The sequence below is a fragment of the Centropristis striata genome, chromosome 10 (genome assembly GCF_030273125.1).
Source record: "Centropristis striata isolate RG_2023a ecotype Rhode Island chromosome 10, C.striata_1.0, whole genome shotgun sequence".
Classification (NCBI taxonomy): Eukaryota; Metazoa; Chordata; class Actinopteri; order Perciformes; family Serranidae; genus Centropristis; species Centropristis striata.
In genome coordinates, this window is record NC_081526.1 from 10,459,504 (window position 1) to 10,479,072 (window position 19,569).

At 37.4% G+C, this 19,569-nt stretch overlaps 1 protein-coding gene and 1 long non-coding RNA gene across 3 annotated transcripts in view; one reads left to right on the forward strand and one right to left on the reverse strand.

Moving 5' to 3' along the window:
• Positions 1-19,569, forward strand: part of osbpl6 (oxysterol binding protein-like 6) — a 50,693-nt gene that overhangs the window by 4,252 nt on the left and 26,872 nt on the right. For both annotated transcript variants that reach the window (XM_059342640.1, XM_059342641.1), the window contains exons 2-3: positions 6,597-6,840; positions 19,088-19,210. In XM_059342640.1, coding sequence (XP_059198623.1) covers positions 6,694-6,840; positions 19,088-19,210 — 270 coding nt within the window. In that variant the 5' untranslated portion in view covers positions 6,597-6,693. The remainder of the gene's footprint in view (positions 1-6,596; positions 6,841-19,087; positions 19,211-19,569) is intronic.
• On the reverse strand, positions 1,458-9,333 carry LOC131978847 (uncharacterized). Its single transcript, XR_009395008.1, has 3 exons — positions 8,778-9,333; positions 6,583-6,872; positions 1,458-1,713 (listed from the first exon to the last, which is right to left on the reverse strand). It is a non-coding gene; the product is annotated as an uncharacterized LOC131978847 (long non-coding RNA).

A 19,569-nucleotide genomic window follows, 5' to 3' on the forward strand; every position in this document is an offset into this window, starting at 1 on the left:
AACATGCAGGCTTTAAACTCTAAACTGGGTATAAATTGCCAATATGCTGCTACTGTAGGAAACAGAATTGTCTCAAATGCACCCAATCATTGGAGTTGTTTACTCAGCTTGTTTTAATAGAGTGTGAGAGTAATGAACCTTGTGTGAACCCTGAATCTTTAAATTGAGCAAGAAATGAATTCAATAAAATATAAATATCTGATGGTGCTGGTCAGAGCAACGATTATTTTCCCTCCCAAAACATCTCTGACAGTTTCCATCATCACTTTGTGACTCGGGAAAGCCCTCTCCGCAGATACTGTTGGTTTTCTGGAGCATGAAATGAAAAAGACGGAACTTACTTTATGTGTGCGATTGAGCTGAGAGTGCATTTTGGGAGAACAAGAGAGATGGCAAAGGGAAGTGAAAGTGTTTTTCCTGCTTATGTAGACATTTCATGCACATGGAGCCACACAACAGTGAGAAAATAAGGCAGGGGATAGGCTCATTACCATAAAGAACTCCTTGTAGTGTGTAATGCATCAGCACAAACAAATAGGCTACATGTTGCATGTATGCAGTTTTTTAAATTAATCTACAGTATTGTGTAGAACTTTAACCACCCCCTCTTTCTCAATGCGATGTGAATAATTTTGATTTTATGCACTTTTATTCCATCACCACACACCCAAGCATACCTATGCATGTATTGTGTGATGATATGTCATTACATTATTTTTTGATTGTGAATTCCTGTATAGATTAAAAAACAGATCATTTCATTCACAAATCTACATTTTAAGCAAATATAATGAATGTGGTACGTATAGTGTTTCGCAATTTTACACAATGGTTTTTGCAAAACCACTACCTCGTTATATAATATCACACTTCCCCATATTTTCTCAGCAATTGTTGAAACCGTCACGAAGGGTTGACCTCAGAGAGGTGTTGGTAGCAGTTAAAGGTATTTAATAATTGCATTGCTCATCCTGCTATCTCTGAAAAGAGCTGCTCATCTACGTCAAATTATGAGCAGATTTGATCTGAATTTAATCAATATTTAATCACATTTCTATGATGGATGATCACTTGGACCTGGTGTAAACAGCGTGGATGTTCATGTCAGATTGCCAAAGATATAAAGACAAAAATAAACCTATTGTTTCTGTGCTCTTATAAGTAAACTAAAGATGATGGCGGTGATGCTTATTTTAGCAGAGATGTGGTAAACATGTTCAAGTGTGGTGACATTTTACTTCAACTTGAGGCACTGAAAGAATGTCGACAGAGGGGTCTTTTCCCCAGACTGTTGCACACTGGTGTCATTGTGGTTCATTGTGTGACTAAAGGCTCCCCTTTGTCCAGAAGGGTTTTGAAACATCCCAACCACATCCTATTATCAGAAACTCAGACTTTCAGAAAAGAAGTTTAAGCATTAAGAACATAAAATATATTAATACAACAGAAAAAGATTTGCGTTCAGTTTTGTTTTATTTGAACTAAAATAATTTGAACGATAAATGGAATTGTTTAAATAATTAAGATACTCTATTCTCTGGATGGGAATTTGAGTGTTGAGATTTCCGGTATATTTCATATTCCTTTTGCATAAATACAACACTGACTGAAAACAGCTCCCCATGGAGTCCTTTCCTGTCTTCATTGCCCCAGTGGGGAAAATTTGCTTGCAGCAGAGCAAAAGCAGACGCATCAAAACAGGCTCATCCATCACTAGACACAATAAAAACCATCAATCAGAGACAGTACAATGCAATAGCGCTGAAAACAAGTGATAGCAATATTAAAAAATAAAATTAAAAGGGAAAATCATTGTATCAACAGCAATTTTTGTGCAATGTTTAGTCATTTTTGTTGATTTGGATAATTTCCTAGCAGCGTTACATCCATCAAAAACAAATTTCTGTCACTCGTGACAGACAATAAAGTTCTATCTATCTATCTATCTATCTATCTATCTATCTATCCTGCCTGTTATCCATGTTATTCATCCAGCACACACACATCATTTAACACTGAGACATTTGTGAGGTCAGGAGTGTTTGGTTTGTTCTCGAGGTCTTGACCAGGTGCTTAACAAGTGTCGCTGTTGTGTCCACACGGCAGGCCTGCTTAAAGGACCATAATCATGGTGACTGGATTTAAGAGATTAAGCTCATGACTAATCAAGTCCTGATCGAAACCTTCCCCAGCACGGTACCTCGAACTGTCCAGCTAAACAGCAGTCAAACAACTGGGTGTACTCACATTTAGGAAATCTACGCTCACTTTCTTGTGCATCATATGTTACTGGGGCTGGTTGTTCTGGGTTACTACTACTGCTGGTTCACGCTACAGTTAGCCTTTACATGAGGAGTTATGGGCAAATAATATGGGATTCATTTAATCAGCAAAATAGAGGTGTTTTCATTTTTGACTGATTGTAAAAATACATTTTTAAAGCAAAAATATTGAATTTTGAACAGTTAGTCAGCAAAACAAGAAGCTTGATGATGTCACCTTTGGGCATGATGATATAACAATGGGCATTTTTAAGTTTTCTAATGTTTTATAGATCAAACGATCAATTGGCTCATCAAGAAATTACAGCTACTATTCAGAATAAGTGTAGATATTTTCAAATAAAATAAAAGTTTATCAGTTTGAGCATTAAATAGCTTGTTGTTGTCCTATATACAACTCAGTGTAGGTGGCAAAGGATTCGCAAATCACAAAATGTATTACGTTTTTTAACAGAATCCCAATTTTTTGGGAATCAGGGATGTAAAAGGAAGATTAATCAAGAACAGAAGTCATTGTGTGAACAGTCTTAGTTGCACGTTTTCACTTTCTCTTAGCCCTACAGCAGCTTTATATCTGCCTTGTCATCTTTGCATGGTTATGTCATTGAAATGACTCCAAATTCAAGCTTACAAACTAGATTGAACATTTTATTAAAAAGGTAAAGTGTACACTTAAAGTACTTTTCCCTTCTGCTTCCTTATTAGGTCAAGGAGAGTGGATCTATTAAATAGGCTAAGTGGAGTACTCTATCTGAATGGACTTAGCGCCTTGTCTTACAGTAGCTTAGATCCCAGTTGGCTTAAGATAGGGCAGGGATGATGACGTTGTCAAAGGATCTGAATTATAGATTATGGTGTGTGAGTGTAGTGCACGGTTGCATGTGAGGGGACCTGCTGAAGTGTGCGGAGCGGCTCATTGGGCTCGGGGAGTTTCCCCGACACATGGGAGAGCCTAACAGACACAAAGACTCCACAGCTGTATACAATATCTGTCAACACAAACAAACCCTATATATCAAACCTCCTGATAACCCACTTAACAGCTTTCTGTATCAGTGTTTCAGATCTTGTTTTTTTGGCATCATCTAGTCAACATATTATTATTATTATTATTATGAATAATAATATACAATTATAGAGCCGGACTGATGTGGTATTTTTAAGATGTGTGCAAAAATGATTTAAGAGGGAAAAAAATCATAAAAATTCCTTATTATGTTGATTTTGCCGCTATTTTGCACCGATGTGACAATATATAATATAAGTAATAATTAATATTTTTATGCATCTTCAACCAAGTCTAGAGATGAAAACAAAGAATAAATAAAAATGATGATAATAATACTAGTAATAAAAATAAAATAATAATAATAAATGTCAATATTGTTCAGTATCAGTCAATTGCTGACCCTTTAAATACAGAATAGATTAAAAAAAAATAAAACAAAAGGATAAAAATGTCTTTTCTAAACCACCCAAAGCATAGTTCTCTGCTTGTTAGTTGTCATATACAGTTTATGTATCAGACAACATATAAACTGGTGTGATAAGATATATTTATATTAATATGTCTGTGATAGGCCAATATTGGCCGATAATACCAATACAGTTTTATAATAATACTATGGATAATAATATGTATAATAAAAGTAGTAGTTTTGTGTAATCATATTAGACCAGGACTGCAACTAACAATTATTTATCTAATCCGGTCATCAATATAATAGCAAGATACCCCTCAAATTGCCTTAAACATAATGTATTTTTCATCCAATTGCATTTTTCCCCTGAAAAACAGTCCCAAACCCAAACATATTCAGTTGACTATCACAAAAGACAAAACTAATTCAGCAGAACCTAGATCTGTTGAGCATAATTGCCTTAAAAAGGATTGTTAGAGTAAGAATAGAATAATTAAAATCAGCTTTTTGAATACAACAAATGGTTTCAGATTTGAGCACAACATTGTATTATAAAGTAGCTTCATACAGGCTGAAGATTCTGCATGTCCTGTCATCAAGTGCAGCACTTAATAAACCACACTGATGCAACAATGCTTTCCTCCGCACATGATTTATTATGGAGCTGCTGTTCATTGTGAAAATAAACAATGAACGCCTCCTACTTTCTCTTCATTATGTCCACATTATTTATATCTGTTTCCCAACCAGTTTTTTGTATAAATACTAAATCTTGTGGATGTTATCCCCAAAAGTCACATTATCAACATTGAGGCATTTGATCAAAAGTAATGTGCTATTTGTCCTTGTAACATCCTCAATATCTCACCAAGTGTCTCGGTTTTAAATTAAACGGGGTTTGTTTATGTGTTTGTTTTCCACTATCTTGCAATCGATGTATGCTTTATCAGAGCTGGGACCTCCTGAGAGCTTAGACAATTACACAGCACCACTGCAGGCAGCACTATGGAGCAACACAGAGCCATGACTAATGACAAAACGAGCACTCCCCGTTGTTATCTGAACCTAAGGTTAACCACATATTTTGAATCTAGTATACTTATTCCAAATGTAATAATGATTGAGGTTTTATTGTTTAAACCAGTGGATGTTTTCATGCTGGGAGCTTTGGCTCCTTGTGTTTAAGCTGTTAGTTATCATTGGTTTGTCTCCATACAGTAGAGCTGTAGATGCTTACTTAGATTGAATTGTATCCTCATCTAATTACCATCATTATCATAGTTGTAATTAGATGTTTCAGGATTTATTTATCCTGTGGGATAATCTCTATTTTCCACAGCAAAGGCAGTGAGGGCTGCAGACAGTGATTACTGTTGTTATTGATTCATCTGCTGATTATTTTCTTTATTCTTGATTTTCCTTAAGCCCAAAGTGACATCATCATATGTTTTGTTTTGTCTAACAATCAAAAACAGAGATATCTAATTCACTCACTATTAGGGGAATGGGGATTGATAAGATTGTATTGATACCAATGCCATTATTGTGTTATTGATCCAATTATTTATTGCTTCCCTTATTGATTCCTGATCAATTTTCTGTGTGGTCGATCAATATTCAAGCATGCTTTGGACCATTTTTTCCTTACGGCCATGGCCGATTGCTTTTTCTTATTGCAAGTTTCCAGCAACGTTCATTGATAAGGGGAATTGATCAGCTTTGAGGCATATCATTCAGATGGATGGGACAGTTTGTATCCGGGTTTTGATTCATTAGGGCTGGGCGATATATCGATAGAAAATATATATTTATATCGATATATTTTTAAATGTGATATGGAATTAGACCATATCGCATATATTATATAGTTCCTTTTTTTTCTTTCTTTATATATAAATGCTGCCCTTACAAGGTTTTGTCATATTTAGTTATTTTGTGATGTTTGTTATTCTTTTCTCATATAAATATATTTATTTCAAAAAAAGTTTGGCCTATTTCATTTCATAGGCTATCTTTATTTAAGGTATTTTTTTTATTTAAATGTGCACTTTCTGGAGCTTTGATTTGACAGTATTTATATTCACTTAAATAAACAGTTTCAATAATACTACTTGTGACATCATATTGTTATAGAAATATCAGGATATATATCATATATCAATATTCAGCCTAAATATATACCGGGATATGACTTTTGGTCCATATCGCCCAGCCCTAATTCCCATCCCTATTCACTATAATGTAAGACTAAGGAAAGCAGCCAATGCTTCAATTTGAGGGACTGGTACCAACAAAGTTTTGGTATTTTTGCCCTAAAAATGACCAAAAAAACACAAATTTGTCATCTTAATAGCTACTGATTCATTTACTGTAGATCAATTAATCTACTAATAGTTGCAGCTCTATGAAATTGCACTGTGTGCTGTTTAACTTAACTTACGTACACATTTTCAGACTCAAGTCAGAACAGGTTGGAGCCGAAACCATTAGGTTAGTGCTGAAATGATTGGTGGATTATGAAATTTGTTGATTGAGAAATGACAATTTCAGCTTCTCAGATGGGAAGGTGTCCTGCATAGCAAACATAATTTAAGGTTTATCCGGTAAGGCACAAGTAACGAGGAGAATCTTAAAAACCCATGCTTCAAAGAATAGCCCAGGGCGTCTCAACCGAGCATCTGTGTGTTGGATTAGCATATTGAAATTGATGGAGGATAGTACTGAAAGCCTAGGAGAGGCCCAGACACTTATTTCTTCAAGGAGTAAAGTAGACTCCGAGTCGTTTGATGAATGACAGTGAGGCGCCATGTCTGGTATAAACAACAGCACTGCAACAGAATGACTAAGGCGAAATAGATGTGATAGCGTAACTTCCTGACCTTTTGTTTTTCAGATGAACAACAAGCAGTGAGTGTGAGAGACTCAGAGGATGCTCCTGATCTGCGGGGCCCAGCGCTGAGGGAGGTCCACGGAGCCAACCGTTGCCCACCATGTCTCACCACCAACACTACCAGCGAGGCCCCCACGGCCGCACCCTGAGCACCGAGGAGAGGAGCGGCACGCCAGTCAACAAGACCTCCACGCCGGTTCACAAGAGCGCCTCCTCCTCTTCCTCTTCCCAGCGCGACAGCCGGCAGGTGAGTGTCAGGAATCCTCAGAGAAATAGTCTCTAGAGACAGAAACACATTTTAAGTTAATGTAATGTGAGCTGAGGTATTATCAGGAGGAGGAACATTATTCTGTGTTGCTGCAGTCTTCTGACAGTGCCATCAACCTGTGAGACAGTTAATGCAACAGAAAAACAGGCAGATAAAAGGGAACTGCCAGATAATAGTAAAGCATGATATGTGAGTGCAAGTAATGTTTTCCTTGTGGGACTTGGCTTCCTTATTTGATTGAAATTGGACAGAAACTGTTAAATGTTTTTAATCTTGTGCATTGTGTTCACATTGTGGTTTTTTTTTGCCTTTCTGCACGTCCAAAACCTAGAGTTTGACCTCACAAACTCACATTGTACAGATGAATTCACCAGTGGCAACATGGGTGCTCACACTGAACATAACACCGTTTTGTTGATTGACAATTCCAGTAAAGTATTTTCAAACGAGGTGAATGCATGTATAAAATATATACACTAGCGCTCTAAAGTTTGGGGTCACACAGAAAATGTCTGTGCTGTTTTTCATGAAAACAAACTGTTTTATTCATGAAATGAGTTACAAAATGAATCAATAACATTGACATTGACAAGAGTAGAAATATTAGTTTTAACCTTATCTCCAACTTTACCTCTCGATACTCAACCAGCCTGAGGAAGGATCATTTTATTGCTTGTCAAAGCAGCAGTTTCAGATGTGCTAACATAATGCACAAGTGTTTTAATGATACATTTTTCTATAAGTGTGGATTAACACAATGTGCCAATGGAACACAGGACTGATGGTTGCTGACAATATATAATAGATATTTCAAAAGATAATCAGCCTTTTCCATTAATAATTATTTACCACATTCACAATGTCTAGACTGTATGTCTGTATGTTTTTCTAATTTTTTAAAAAGGTGCTTTTCTTTAAGAAGTAAGGACATTTTTTAGTGACCTAGAGGAAGTGCACATTGGCTTCATTTTCCAGCCCCCGAGGTTGCTACTTCATGCTTCAAAATTTGAAATAAAAAAAAAAAGACATTGAATTGAAGAGAAAACAAACAGCAAGTAGCGTTCATCCATTCCATTCTACTGTTTAATCAAAACAGGAAGAAAATTAACAAATATTGACAGATGGCTGAGAAGATACACATAATATATTTTGCCAGTTCTGCACTGAAGTTCAATTTTATTTCCACCACAGCACAGTTTCAGTCAAGACTACAGCAGCAACCACTATAATACTCATACTCACTCAAAATTGCCAAAGATCCCTTCAATTGTCGAACAGCCAGATTATTGAGCTAGAATTTGACGATATCGACCAAATTAGCATCTGACAACATCCATAGTAAAACAAAACAATGAGTCATTCATTGGTTCCTTTTTAAACATGCTTTGAAAGCCATTAGCGTCTCTGCAGGGGGCTTTTATATCAAAATGTTGACTTCATCTGCTGTTGACAATGACATCATCCACTGGCCCAACCCTAGTTTGGGCAATTAATCAGGCATTGTGACCCCCCTCAAACTGAACACTAAACAACAACAAATTTTAAAGAAATTTGGCTAAATTCTACTTCTGTACGGTGTCTGTCTCATTTATTCATGATAGTTTCCCCGTTTTCCCTCTGCACACAAATTCAGGCATACAGAACAATCTCCTCTGATACTCATGATTAATAGTTTATTCCCTCTAAAAAGTCCATTAGGAAAAAGACTAATAGACTATTCAACTCTACAAGACCTTATCTACTGATTAGATAACTAATCAGCTACGATAGAGCAGCCCTAATTCCCTGGTTGGTAAGTAAAAACCTTGCAGAGGCATGGTAAACAATCAGATACACTCTTATTTCACAGTTCACAGGACAAGTGCTTAAAGTTAACCCTTGTAGTAAGCCATGTGAAGCCCACCGGCCCTGCTTACCTCACTCAGCTGCTGTGTCACTGTTGCAGCACAGAAACTGGACACTGAAACTGGAATCTCTGACATCACAGCTTTTCCGTCTGCACTGGGTGATGAATATTTCATGAGGGACAGGCGGAGGCTTGGTGCTCCACTGAACATGTGGCACGCTCTGGTATGCTGTGTGGGAGCCCAGCTTGTGTCCGCGGGAGCTAGCTCTCCGAGGGAGAAGAGGGAGGTTGTTTGAGAAATGAGGCCTGGTTGAAGCGCTCATTTGAAGGCCTGCTGCTTGATGAGGCAGACAGTTAACTCTTCTGTTCATTGTCCCTTTCTGTATACCAGGATGTGCTTTTGATAACAAGGCCTCAATGGGTGGACGGGTTCAGCATTTCATTTCCCAGGCGCTCCATAATCTGAAAGCCAGCTAAATCTGAGAGCAAGGTTATCTTTTAGCACTTCTTTTCTTCTTCATCTCTTTTAATGTGTTTAATGAAGTCGGGCAGTATCCAACGAGGCAGCTGCGAAGATAGCAACAAAGTCTTTGTCAAGTAAATTCTTTAAAGTTTGCACACCTGCTTGATCAAGATAGTCAGTGGCGTATTGAAGGAATCAGAAGCACACCGTGGATTTAATAGGTAATTAGTTCCTGATTGTTGCAGCTGTTTTGTGTTATGATGTAGCAGTGTTCGCTAAGTGATGCAGCAATGTACCTGTGGGTGATCCAGACACTTGTTGTATCAACTACAGAGGCAGGTGCATCGTTCAAAAACACAGCAACAGATTAACTGTTTTAGCTAACAAGCATCATAAAAAGGTGCAAGGAAAGAATGGGCATAATGTCTCCTGCATATATTTCTAAGCATATTTTAAGAGACACTTAAAAGTCACAAGCTGCATTTCCATCCACCTGTTTTTTATTCTCAATTTGCACATTAAAAAGAAATCAAAACCTGTTTGGAAATGCAGAAAACTTCAGACAAAAATATCACAAAAGCATTTTAACGCTTGACTGAAGTCGAAAAGTTAGATAATCAAGAAAAGAAAAAATGTGACAAAGGAAACAGCTTTAGCAAATGAACATGTACATGAAGCTTCTGCTCTGCTGAAGAAATCAAAAATATTACAGAGATCATCTGATGTAACCTTTGTCACATTAACACAAGAAACAAATGTCATAATATTCAGATTGTTTTTCACAGTTTGAGGCTCAACTGGCACTCTTACAATTTTCTTGCACCCTCTTCTTCTGCAATGGTGTAATAGATAGCAACTGGGGAATTGGTGGAGCTATACGGACTCTCCAGTAGTGGTCGACCGATACAGGTTTTTTAAAGCCGATACCGATTATTTTGACATCAGTCTTAACCGATCCCTGATATGCTGCAGATTTTTTTGGGCTGATTCGAAGCCGATATTGCCTTTTCTCCCTCCATTTACATGATAAAAATGACACAATGATACAAATGAACAAACAAAACATATTAACAGTTGGAGAGCAAACAATGTGTATGTTGTTCTAGGCCTCGAGGTGGTGGCGCCTCAGATGATCCACATATTTGATGTGTTTTTCTTTTTTCCGGTATCAGCAGCAGCTCACCAGAGAATGGCAGATGTTGCACCGAGCCTCACCTGGTGTTGGCTCAGTGAAATGGGCTAATTGATCTGTGAACGCACGTATCGGCCGATGCCAATACAAGTAAAAAACGCAATTATCGGCCTACTGGCTATCGGTAGAGGTAGACCGATATATCGGCCGGCCGATATATCGGTCTACCTCTACTCTCCGGTGTTAGATCAGACAAATTTGAATCATTATTCTTCCATGTTGGTGAAAGATGAAGAGGTGTTGAAGAAAAGGTTCTGTCTGCCTTTGCAACCACAATGGAAAGCTAATAGATTATTATTATCAATGAAAACAATCTCAAGGTCATTTTAGAAGCTGTTCTGGAGCTTTTGGTTGTTTCTCACAGTCTTCCTCTACAGATTGCAGTTTTCACAGTTTTGTAGCTGCTTTCACGTCCATTTTGGCTCATAGGTCTCATTCCTGACCTTGGAAACTGTAATTAAGAAGAAAAATGGACCCCCAAGGTCCATTTAGTAGCTGTTCTGGAGCTTTCAATCATATTACATGATTTTGGTGACGGCCAGTAAATGGACCTTGTGCTGAGACTGAACTACTGTCTCCAAGGTCGAGAACAGATTTTTTATAATGTATTATTATTTTACAAGAGAAACATTGATTTCTGAGGACGTCTCCAGCAGAGATACAATGTCTGAACGTATTGACATTATGCAAAGTTAAACCTAACATGCATAGTTTTAACCTTAATACTGCATCACTGTGTGTGTAATGTGTTCTGTGCTGAGAGTTTCAGCCATATTAGGATTACTGTATGCAGTACAGTCCATCTTCCCCAGGGACATCCTGGGAAGCACAGCAGACCCTGAGAAAAGACCTGAGCTTGCTTGGCTGGGCCTTAGTTTTTGAAGAAAAATGAGAGCAGAGCATTTTGGGGGAAAGCCTTAATGAGATCCAGCCCCCATTTTCTAATCAATACATGTCACTTTCCCCTCTGCTGACGATGACTGTTCACTCTGGAGACCCTCATGAGAGCAATTAGAGGCGCCACCTGCAGTAAGCACAGACTCACAGTTTGTGGATCACAACATTACACATCGATTCAGGATGTCACTGCAACTATCCTTTTTTTCGCTTGCTGCTTGTCATTTCCTGGTTAGCCAAAATTTTTTCAGCTTGGAGACAGCAGGAGGAATAGATGGAATCATACACAGTGTTTGTGGCTAATATTTAAGAAAGGTTCCTTTACATTTTTGTGTGTGGAGAAATCAATGATTATCAGTTGCTTCAAGGTCATTTAATGCAGTGATTCCCAACCGGGGGGCCCGACCCTCCCAGGGGGGTCGCGAAGCCCTCTTGATTTTAAGGGGTGTAGTAAATCTAATGTGTTAAATATAGATGAGTCAGCATTTAATTCATTAGTGTGACAAAAAAAACTAAATGAGGGCTACATTAAACGTTTATTCATTTATTTAAATAAAAAAAAATCACTATAGAAAAGTTTAAAAATGTAACCTAACCAAATGGTAAAAATGTGGGTCCCTCAAGAAAAAGGTTGGGATCCACTGATTTAATGGATGTTTTCACTTGTACTGACAACAATAAATCAGCATATTCCCTCCCCTGTACACACATCTTTTAATTAGACTATGGCCAGGTCTAAAGGTTGGCATGTCTGATAATATAATTTCAGCTGAAAAAAAGAGGTCTTAGAGAACAGAAATAAACTGGAATAATAAACATGTAAATAAATAAATGTATCTGGTTTCAGCTAGTTTTTTTATGACATAAACCATCTTTTATTCTCATATATTTTCAGAAATTATGTCAGGGATTATATATAAATAAATAAAAAGTCCTGGATTCAGTGTTTTAAATAAAAATTTGGCCAATAACTGATGCCGATATAACAATGTTTTAGGTACTGTACATTACTTTGTTGTTGTTATTTATTATCCCTTTTGTGCCAGGGAAATTTAATTAATTCAGAGTTTTAAAAGACTGTATAACCACAAAAAAATGTATGTAACACAACAGATAAATATCAGCCGCTGCCATCGGTGAATGTCACATTATTTAGTGATATCTGTCAACAAGGTGAATGTCGGCCTATACCAGTGTTACTGGTGCATCCCTAGTTTTTATATAAAAGGGGCTGGGTAAGGTATCAGTGGAAATAACCCAGTAACAGATAGTACTGAAACATCTCCAGTCAAATGATGAGCCTGCATTTAATCCTTTTTGTATCCAGATCAAGAAATGTCTATATGTATATGTATGGTTTTGCTTGCAGCCAATCACTGCAAGCGTTCCTAGGCCCACTACCAGCAGCTTTAACCCTACAGTCTGTGATGTGGTGAGGTCAAGCGTGGTGAATTTCATGGAGTTGACAGTTCAGCATGTAATGTGTGTGTAAAATAATCTGGATGGGGAGAGTGGCTGTGGAACTTTACACAGCTTGAATGCTTCTATCCACATGATGGGTGTCAAACGACACAGAAAAAATAGGAATCAAATGACGTTCTGGTTTGGTATCGGTATCACAGTGTTTAAAAATTCTTTCAACAGTAACTCTGTGTCAGTAATGCTGACAGTAAATTTAATATATGTGATATGATTCCTCAAATTGTCACTTTTCATCAGAGCCCTGAATGTAAGTTGCCGGGTTCAAAATGTAGGAACATTTGGTATGTCACCATGGTTACCAAGGATGCTATTCGAGTCTCCATAAATACATAGTCATAATTATTATTATGATAATTATAAAAACCTGTGTAAAATAGTCATTTTTTAGATATAATCATCAAATTTGAAATGGGAGTTATATTTTATACTTCTTATTTTATCTATTGGCCTGTACTTACCAAAAATATATTAAGGCGGACAATAAAAAAAAACATATATTTCAGTGTGTTTCAACTCCCATCTCTCAATAAAAGGATCACTTGCAGTTATTCTGACTCTTTGGGAATAAACTCTAGAGTGTTACCTTTCTAATGTGACCAAAACCACAGATTTACTCAAAACTATTCAAGAACAGCTTTCAATTTACTTTTGATATGTCTTTTAATATTTTTTTCTTAGGTGTTTTAAGGGTAATTTGCGTTAACACTAAGGGGTTAATGGTTTTAAACTACTAGTTCGTGAATTGCCTTTTTCTATACCCTTTTCATGTTTGGTTTAAATATGATTTTTTTTCTTGGGACAAACAACCCAAAAGCTAATGAGGGGGCCTTGAGTAAAGATACTTTTCACCCATCTAACTACTGTTTCTGAGATCAAGAATGCACTTTGTGGTTTCAGTAAATCACTCAAAACATCCTCCCCCTCCTCAGCCTCAGGAGGTCACACACATGTATGGGTGTAACTGAACCTGTGGTTTGTACACAGAGCATGAGACTGTGCTTATACACAGCCTCTCAGGGTGTTAACTTCTCCTCCACGGGCCAGCCCACCCTCCTACTCTGAGCTTTACCGCTGAGCCAGCCAGACGCTGCAGTGAAATCCATCCTCACAACATCCTCTGTCGTTATCAGTCGCTGAAATATCATTTCACAGCCGTGATTGTGGAAGATGAGGTGACAGTGAAGTATATTGTTACACTGTATATTCTCACACAAATAAAAAACAGGAGACCGCATACTCTAAGTTGCAATTTAAATGGTTAAGCATGAAGTATTTGCTATTTTGTAGAGCACACACAGCTACAAAGTGATAAGGCTAGTTGTGAGATAGCTTTTAACTTCAGAAATTCTTATCCTAACCTTTCCCCTACCTCAAAGGGTTTAATGTTCAAACCTTTGTTTTGTAAATAAAAACTCTGAATTTGATACATCCGTTTGTTATTTAGGTTTCACACAGCATCCGATCTTCTTTGGAATCGGGGTTGTAAACATATTCTGTAACAAATCCTCATGGGGGAAAAAGTTGAATCAAAAAGTCAATTTTGCTCAACAAACCGACTTAAACTGTAGTCGATTATCAAATATCAGATGCTGATTGGTTTTCTGTGAATGGACTAATAGATTCATTGGCTTTTTGTTGCAACTCTACTTGTAACAGGATACAAAATTGAGGATAAGAAAAAAATGTTTTTCTTTATTCAAGAAAAATTAAAGAAAACATAAAATAAAAAAATTATAAAATTAAAATAGTTTGCTGATCATTTAAATAAATAACAATATGATAAATAAAATCAGTATATGACACAATTTATAAGTCTGTTTCATATTTGCAAATATTGTAAAACTTGAAAAATTGAAAAAAATCAAGACGGAGGCTGTAGCAGGAATTTTAGGAATAAACTGGTGATCCATAATATCGTGTCGGGAAGTTGTCGAAGTAACGCTGCAAAGTTAGGCTATTTTTATGTTTCATTAAAAAAAATTGTGAGCAGTGAAGCTTAAAGTTGAGGAAAGTTTGATGAAATGCTGCAGTTGTTGTCTTCCATACATGTTTGATATCAGTTGAGTTCAGTTTGACTGAATACTTTGTTGGTCAGTCTGTGGGTTGGACCCTCATTGTGGGGAAATAAAAAGATTGAAGTGTTTGAAGTGATTGACTTCATCCAGTTAAGCTGCTAAATCGCAGTATATTGTATCGCAATACTCACCATATCGCAAAATGCTTAAAAACACATTAATATCATATCGTAACTCAAGTATCGGGATAAAATCGTATCGTGGGGCGTCTGCTGATTCACACCTCTAATATACCTGTAAACATTTTTTTCTTATAAAATAAGCTTCCATTTGGGAAGAAAAACAGAACTGAAATATACTTATTATTATGCATGATATAGTCCAGTTACCTTTGTGTCACTGCTGTCGTTTTATAATAAATAGACATTGATATGCATGTTATCGCCCAATATTGGCCAATAAAATGGGCCAACCAATAATCAATGATCATTGAAGCACCTTTAACTAGAACTCCTATTAAAGAATAAACAGAGTCTTCTGTTCTGTCACATCACATCATTATGTTTGATTGCAGTAAAGTAAAGTAGGAAATGAACTGAAATTAAATAATTGTATAATATTTTGATTTCAGTTTGCTTCCGTTGTGTTTATGCAGTGCAGCACTGAAGAGAAAAAACATCCTACAGCTTTTAGCATTCAGCAGCAGTGGAGCCTGTTTCTCTCCACGTAGACCAGTGTCTGTGGGAGAAGAGGATGTGAGAGAAACTTGTCATCAGAAGTGGGCTGTTGTTCTGATATTTATAGTGCTGATTTAGCCTAAGGTGTCCCCAAGGAGTGTTTGTCCTTTCTCCTGCTCAGGGAGACCTTAACTGTAATAGCTTGATTCATTGCAGCATTAAAAAGTCTCCTGTGCTGCACTGTCACTGCAGGTGGAGGATACCAGAAGACTGACACAGGATTGATTGAGTTGATCACTGGGATTATAAAAGTAATTTCAGTTACTTCGACTTTAACCATGAAACAAATCTTTTTCCAAGGCAGAAAGAGAGAAAGAAAGTCAAAAGGCGACATCAAGTCAAAGTCACCCAGTATCAAAGGAACAAGCTCCTGGAGCAAACCTTTTAAAATCTTGACACAGAAATGCAGACGGCTTCTTACTGAGTCTGCCACAAGATCCTTCATTAAAGAGGCAAACTCACCAAGAGGGACCGGCTCATTCAGCTTTAAATTATTCTGCAGTGAGATCAATGAATGGGAGCAGAGTGCAGGAAATCACTTTGGCTTAATTCAGTTCTGTTTTCAGGGTCAAATAACAAAAGCAAATCCTCTCACTGTAGCAGCAATTTCCATATAAACCAATAGTTGGCATATATACTTTGTTATTTATGCGGTGCCAGAAGTTGAGTGGGCCGTTCCTCATGAAGTATTTGTTGATTTATACCGTTAATGGTTTGGATCTTAAAAAACGATGCCCAGGAAAGTGCATTGAAATGCAATATTTGCAGCACAAGCCATTCTTTATTTAGTGTAGTATTGATTTATCAATTTGGAGCCAGTTGAAAGTCTGTTTGTAGTGCCGCAGATAACACACAGGAAGTTAGTGTGAAGGGTTCCTCACAGGCTGCTGCTCATTATTGCCTCTTAGGGAGGGTGATCGTCATGTGTAAGGCTGCTGCGGTCTAAATACAGAAGCGTTGATATATCGATCATTTCACATTATACAGCTGAGTTGTTCGACTGATGAGGACCTAATTGTTTTGGGCATTATGACTAAACCGCTGCTTTTCTACGTTATGATTGCTTTGGATGGTGACGCACGTTTTTGCTAATGAAGACGAGCTCCTCCACTTCCTCAGCTGCCTCTGAGGGGAGGGGCTGTCGTTTGGCGGAGAAGCATGACCTCATTACCCAACAGATCTGTTCGCCCGGTCATTAGATTAAACAAGCTGTTGTCCCCTTTTGTTAAATGTCCTGCAAGCCAAGGTTGGGTGTCGAAACACACACCCGACGAGCTGTCTTAAAGGTCGTGACATCACACGGAGCAAACGGAGAGTCGCGGGCTATTATTTGGTTTTCTGGAGATGCTTTTGCATGTCAAATTGTGGGTTTTGCCTTCAAGGTTGATTCAAATAATCTGACCTACTTCACCAATATCACATTTAGATGCTTCCGTTTCATTAATATCTTCCTTAATCTGATGGATAACTGCCCAGAAATAGACGACTACATGTCATGATGAAGCAGTGCTGCAGAGAGTAAGCAGCACGTTAATGCTTTTTACAGCAGTAGAGCAAATTGCAGTAAGACCATTTTGGCTTTTCTTGACTTTTGGTGCTCCATTAATATCACAGTTGCCTTAGTTAAATATAGCTGCAGGCCTGGTCCTTAGTGCTTAAAGGACTGGAAAATAAATCTCTATTAACATTTAACATTAATGCAACGGTTGCAATTAAGTAATAGTCAAAGTTAAAGTTGTGGTTTATCAGGAATGTGCGTCATTCAATTTAATTGGCATTAAAATGTTTTGATGATTGGTGTCATCACATTTTTGCAGTTGAGTCATGCCCCTTTCAAACCAGTACCCATACTACCAAACTATATTTTAGTTTTACGCAGCTGTATAACTTCCCAGCCGTGTAAAGTATTGTTCCATTTATATTACTACAAGTGATGTGTGTTTAATTATGTTTGGTTAGGTTCGTTTGATTAGAATTCCCTAATCTCGCAACTGTATGTGTGAAGTGGGCGGGGTTTGTTAAACGTGCAGTTAATCCTTTGATTTTATTCCACCTCACTTAATTAATTGTCAGGTACGCCTTGTTGGTGATTGACATGTTAAATATTAGCATCGCTAGTGTTCGAACGAAAATCAATTTTACATGAATAATTGAAAACTTATGTTTGTTAATCCTGTGTTTTGTGTTTATATTCAAGGTTTATAACCTAACTAGGGATCTAAATAATTTACTGTCCATCGAGCTAACCACTGATTAAGAATGTCGGTAGGCTGTAGTAGTCTGTAGATGTTTGTTGTGCATGTTTATGCAATAAACGTGGAAGGAAAAAGAGAGACTTCCAGAGAGGAGTTTACTAAACTATAATAGTAATTTAGTAAAAAATCTGGACAGCAGCTATAAGGACATGTTTAACCCACAAAATCAATAAAACATACTAACATCGTACTTGTAATTCTATTTAATCAATATAGAATCTAGATTACACAGAAAGTGAGCATGCCCATTGATCATTTTCAAACATGCACACAAAATAACTTCTAAAAGAAATCGGTAATGTTCTTTTGATAAAACTACCATCATGATAGTCCCTGAGAACTAATTTTGGTTCACGTCAATTCTAAAAACAGCCAAAACTTTGCCTTAAAATGACCACTAAATAATGCCACTTCAAAATGAATGATGAATTTGCTAAATTTTATGCCAACAAGTAGTGGCAAACAATATCTTACCTATACATGTATGCAGGCGTTTATACGATGCTCTTCATTAAATAGAAGAACTATACTTGTATGTATACATTAGGCCTTTTAATAAAAAATACCTTTACAAAAAAACATAACTGAACAGTTAAAGAAATAAATAAAATGTGCCAAGATAGTGGAACTTTGTTGTCTATATTACAGATGACCATAACACGCCTAAGAACCGGTTTAGAAAAAAACATTTTGCAAAAATTGAATCAGAATACACAGTAACCAACTGTATAAAATAGAGGGGAAACCATGCTGCCTGGCTTTATTATTATAGTTAACCCTGATTTAAAATGCTCCTATAAGGTTTTCAGGTATAAAACAACAAAAACTGATACTCTGTGCATAAAAATGACATTGCTCTGGTTGCTCTGACTGTCTGGCCAGTCCAGCAGGATGATGACAATCTTTATCTGTTTCTGGACATTTTGGCTGCCATCAAAGCTGTGATCCCATGATTCCCAGTGTCCCTCCCCAGTGGGATGACGGTGTGATTTCTTTACCTGTCCCTGTCTGACTTTGCTGTCCCCCTACTCCAGAGACGTCACTTTGATTTACAGACCTACTAGCAGCAGGAAGAGCACAGTCAGGAGAAAGCTAATGGAGTGGAAATGCTGAGGGAGCAGGAGGAATTTGAATGGGGCCGTATTTCTTTAAATGTGTAGTACAGAAGGAGAAGAATAAAGAAGTGTATTCCTGTAGTTTTCTTTTGTTTATCAGACTGTGGGTACGACAGGAGCATCTTTTCTTTTTATTACAGCAAGTGTATCTGCTGTTTTCTCCTTATTCTGGAGCAGTGAGTGGGTTTGTTCTGACAGCGCGTTGTCTTTTCTTTCCTCTCTAGGAGGCAGACAGCTGGGAAATCATTGAGGGGCTGAAAATCGGCCAAAGCAATGTCCAGAGGCCTGATAAGCACGAGGGTTTTATGTTGAAGAAGCGAAAATGGCCCCTCAAAGGCTGGCACAAGGTAAGATTCAGAGGCAAGGCGAGGCACGAAAAGCTTTTGTTGGTAGAAAAAGCTCTTTGGAAAACAGCCGCTGCTGGAATGCTAAACAGTTTGCTGTCTAGTAAAGAAATAAGTTCCCCTTTTCATGCACCTTGCTATACCCTCTCTGGGCCTCTTCCGCAAGCGATGTTTCCTTTTGAAAGTCAGCATCAGCTTAACTGACTCTCAAAACTCTTGAATATCAAAAGAAACTAGTCCCTGTCGTCAACATATATGAACTCACAACACCACAGAACACACAGCCTGCAGCTAATAATGAGAGAATAAATGGTAGATTGAATTTAAACAGATCTAATGTGATCTATGTTCAATGTCTTCCC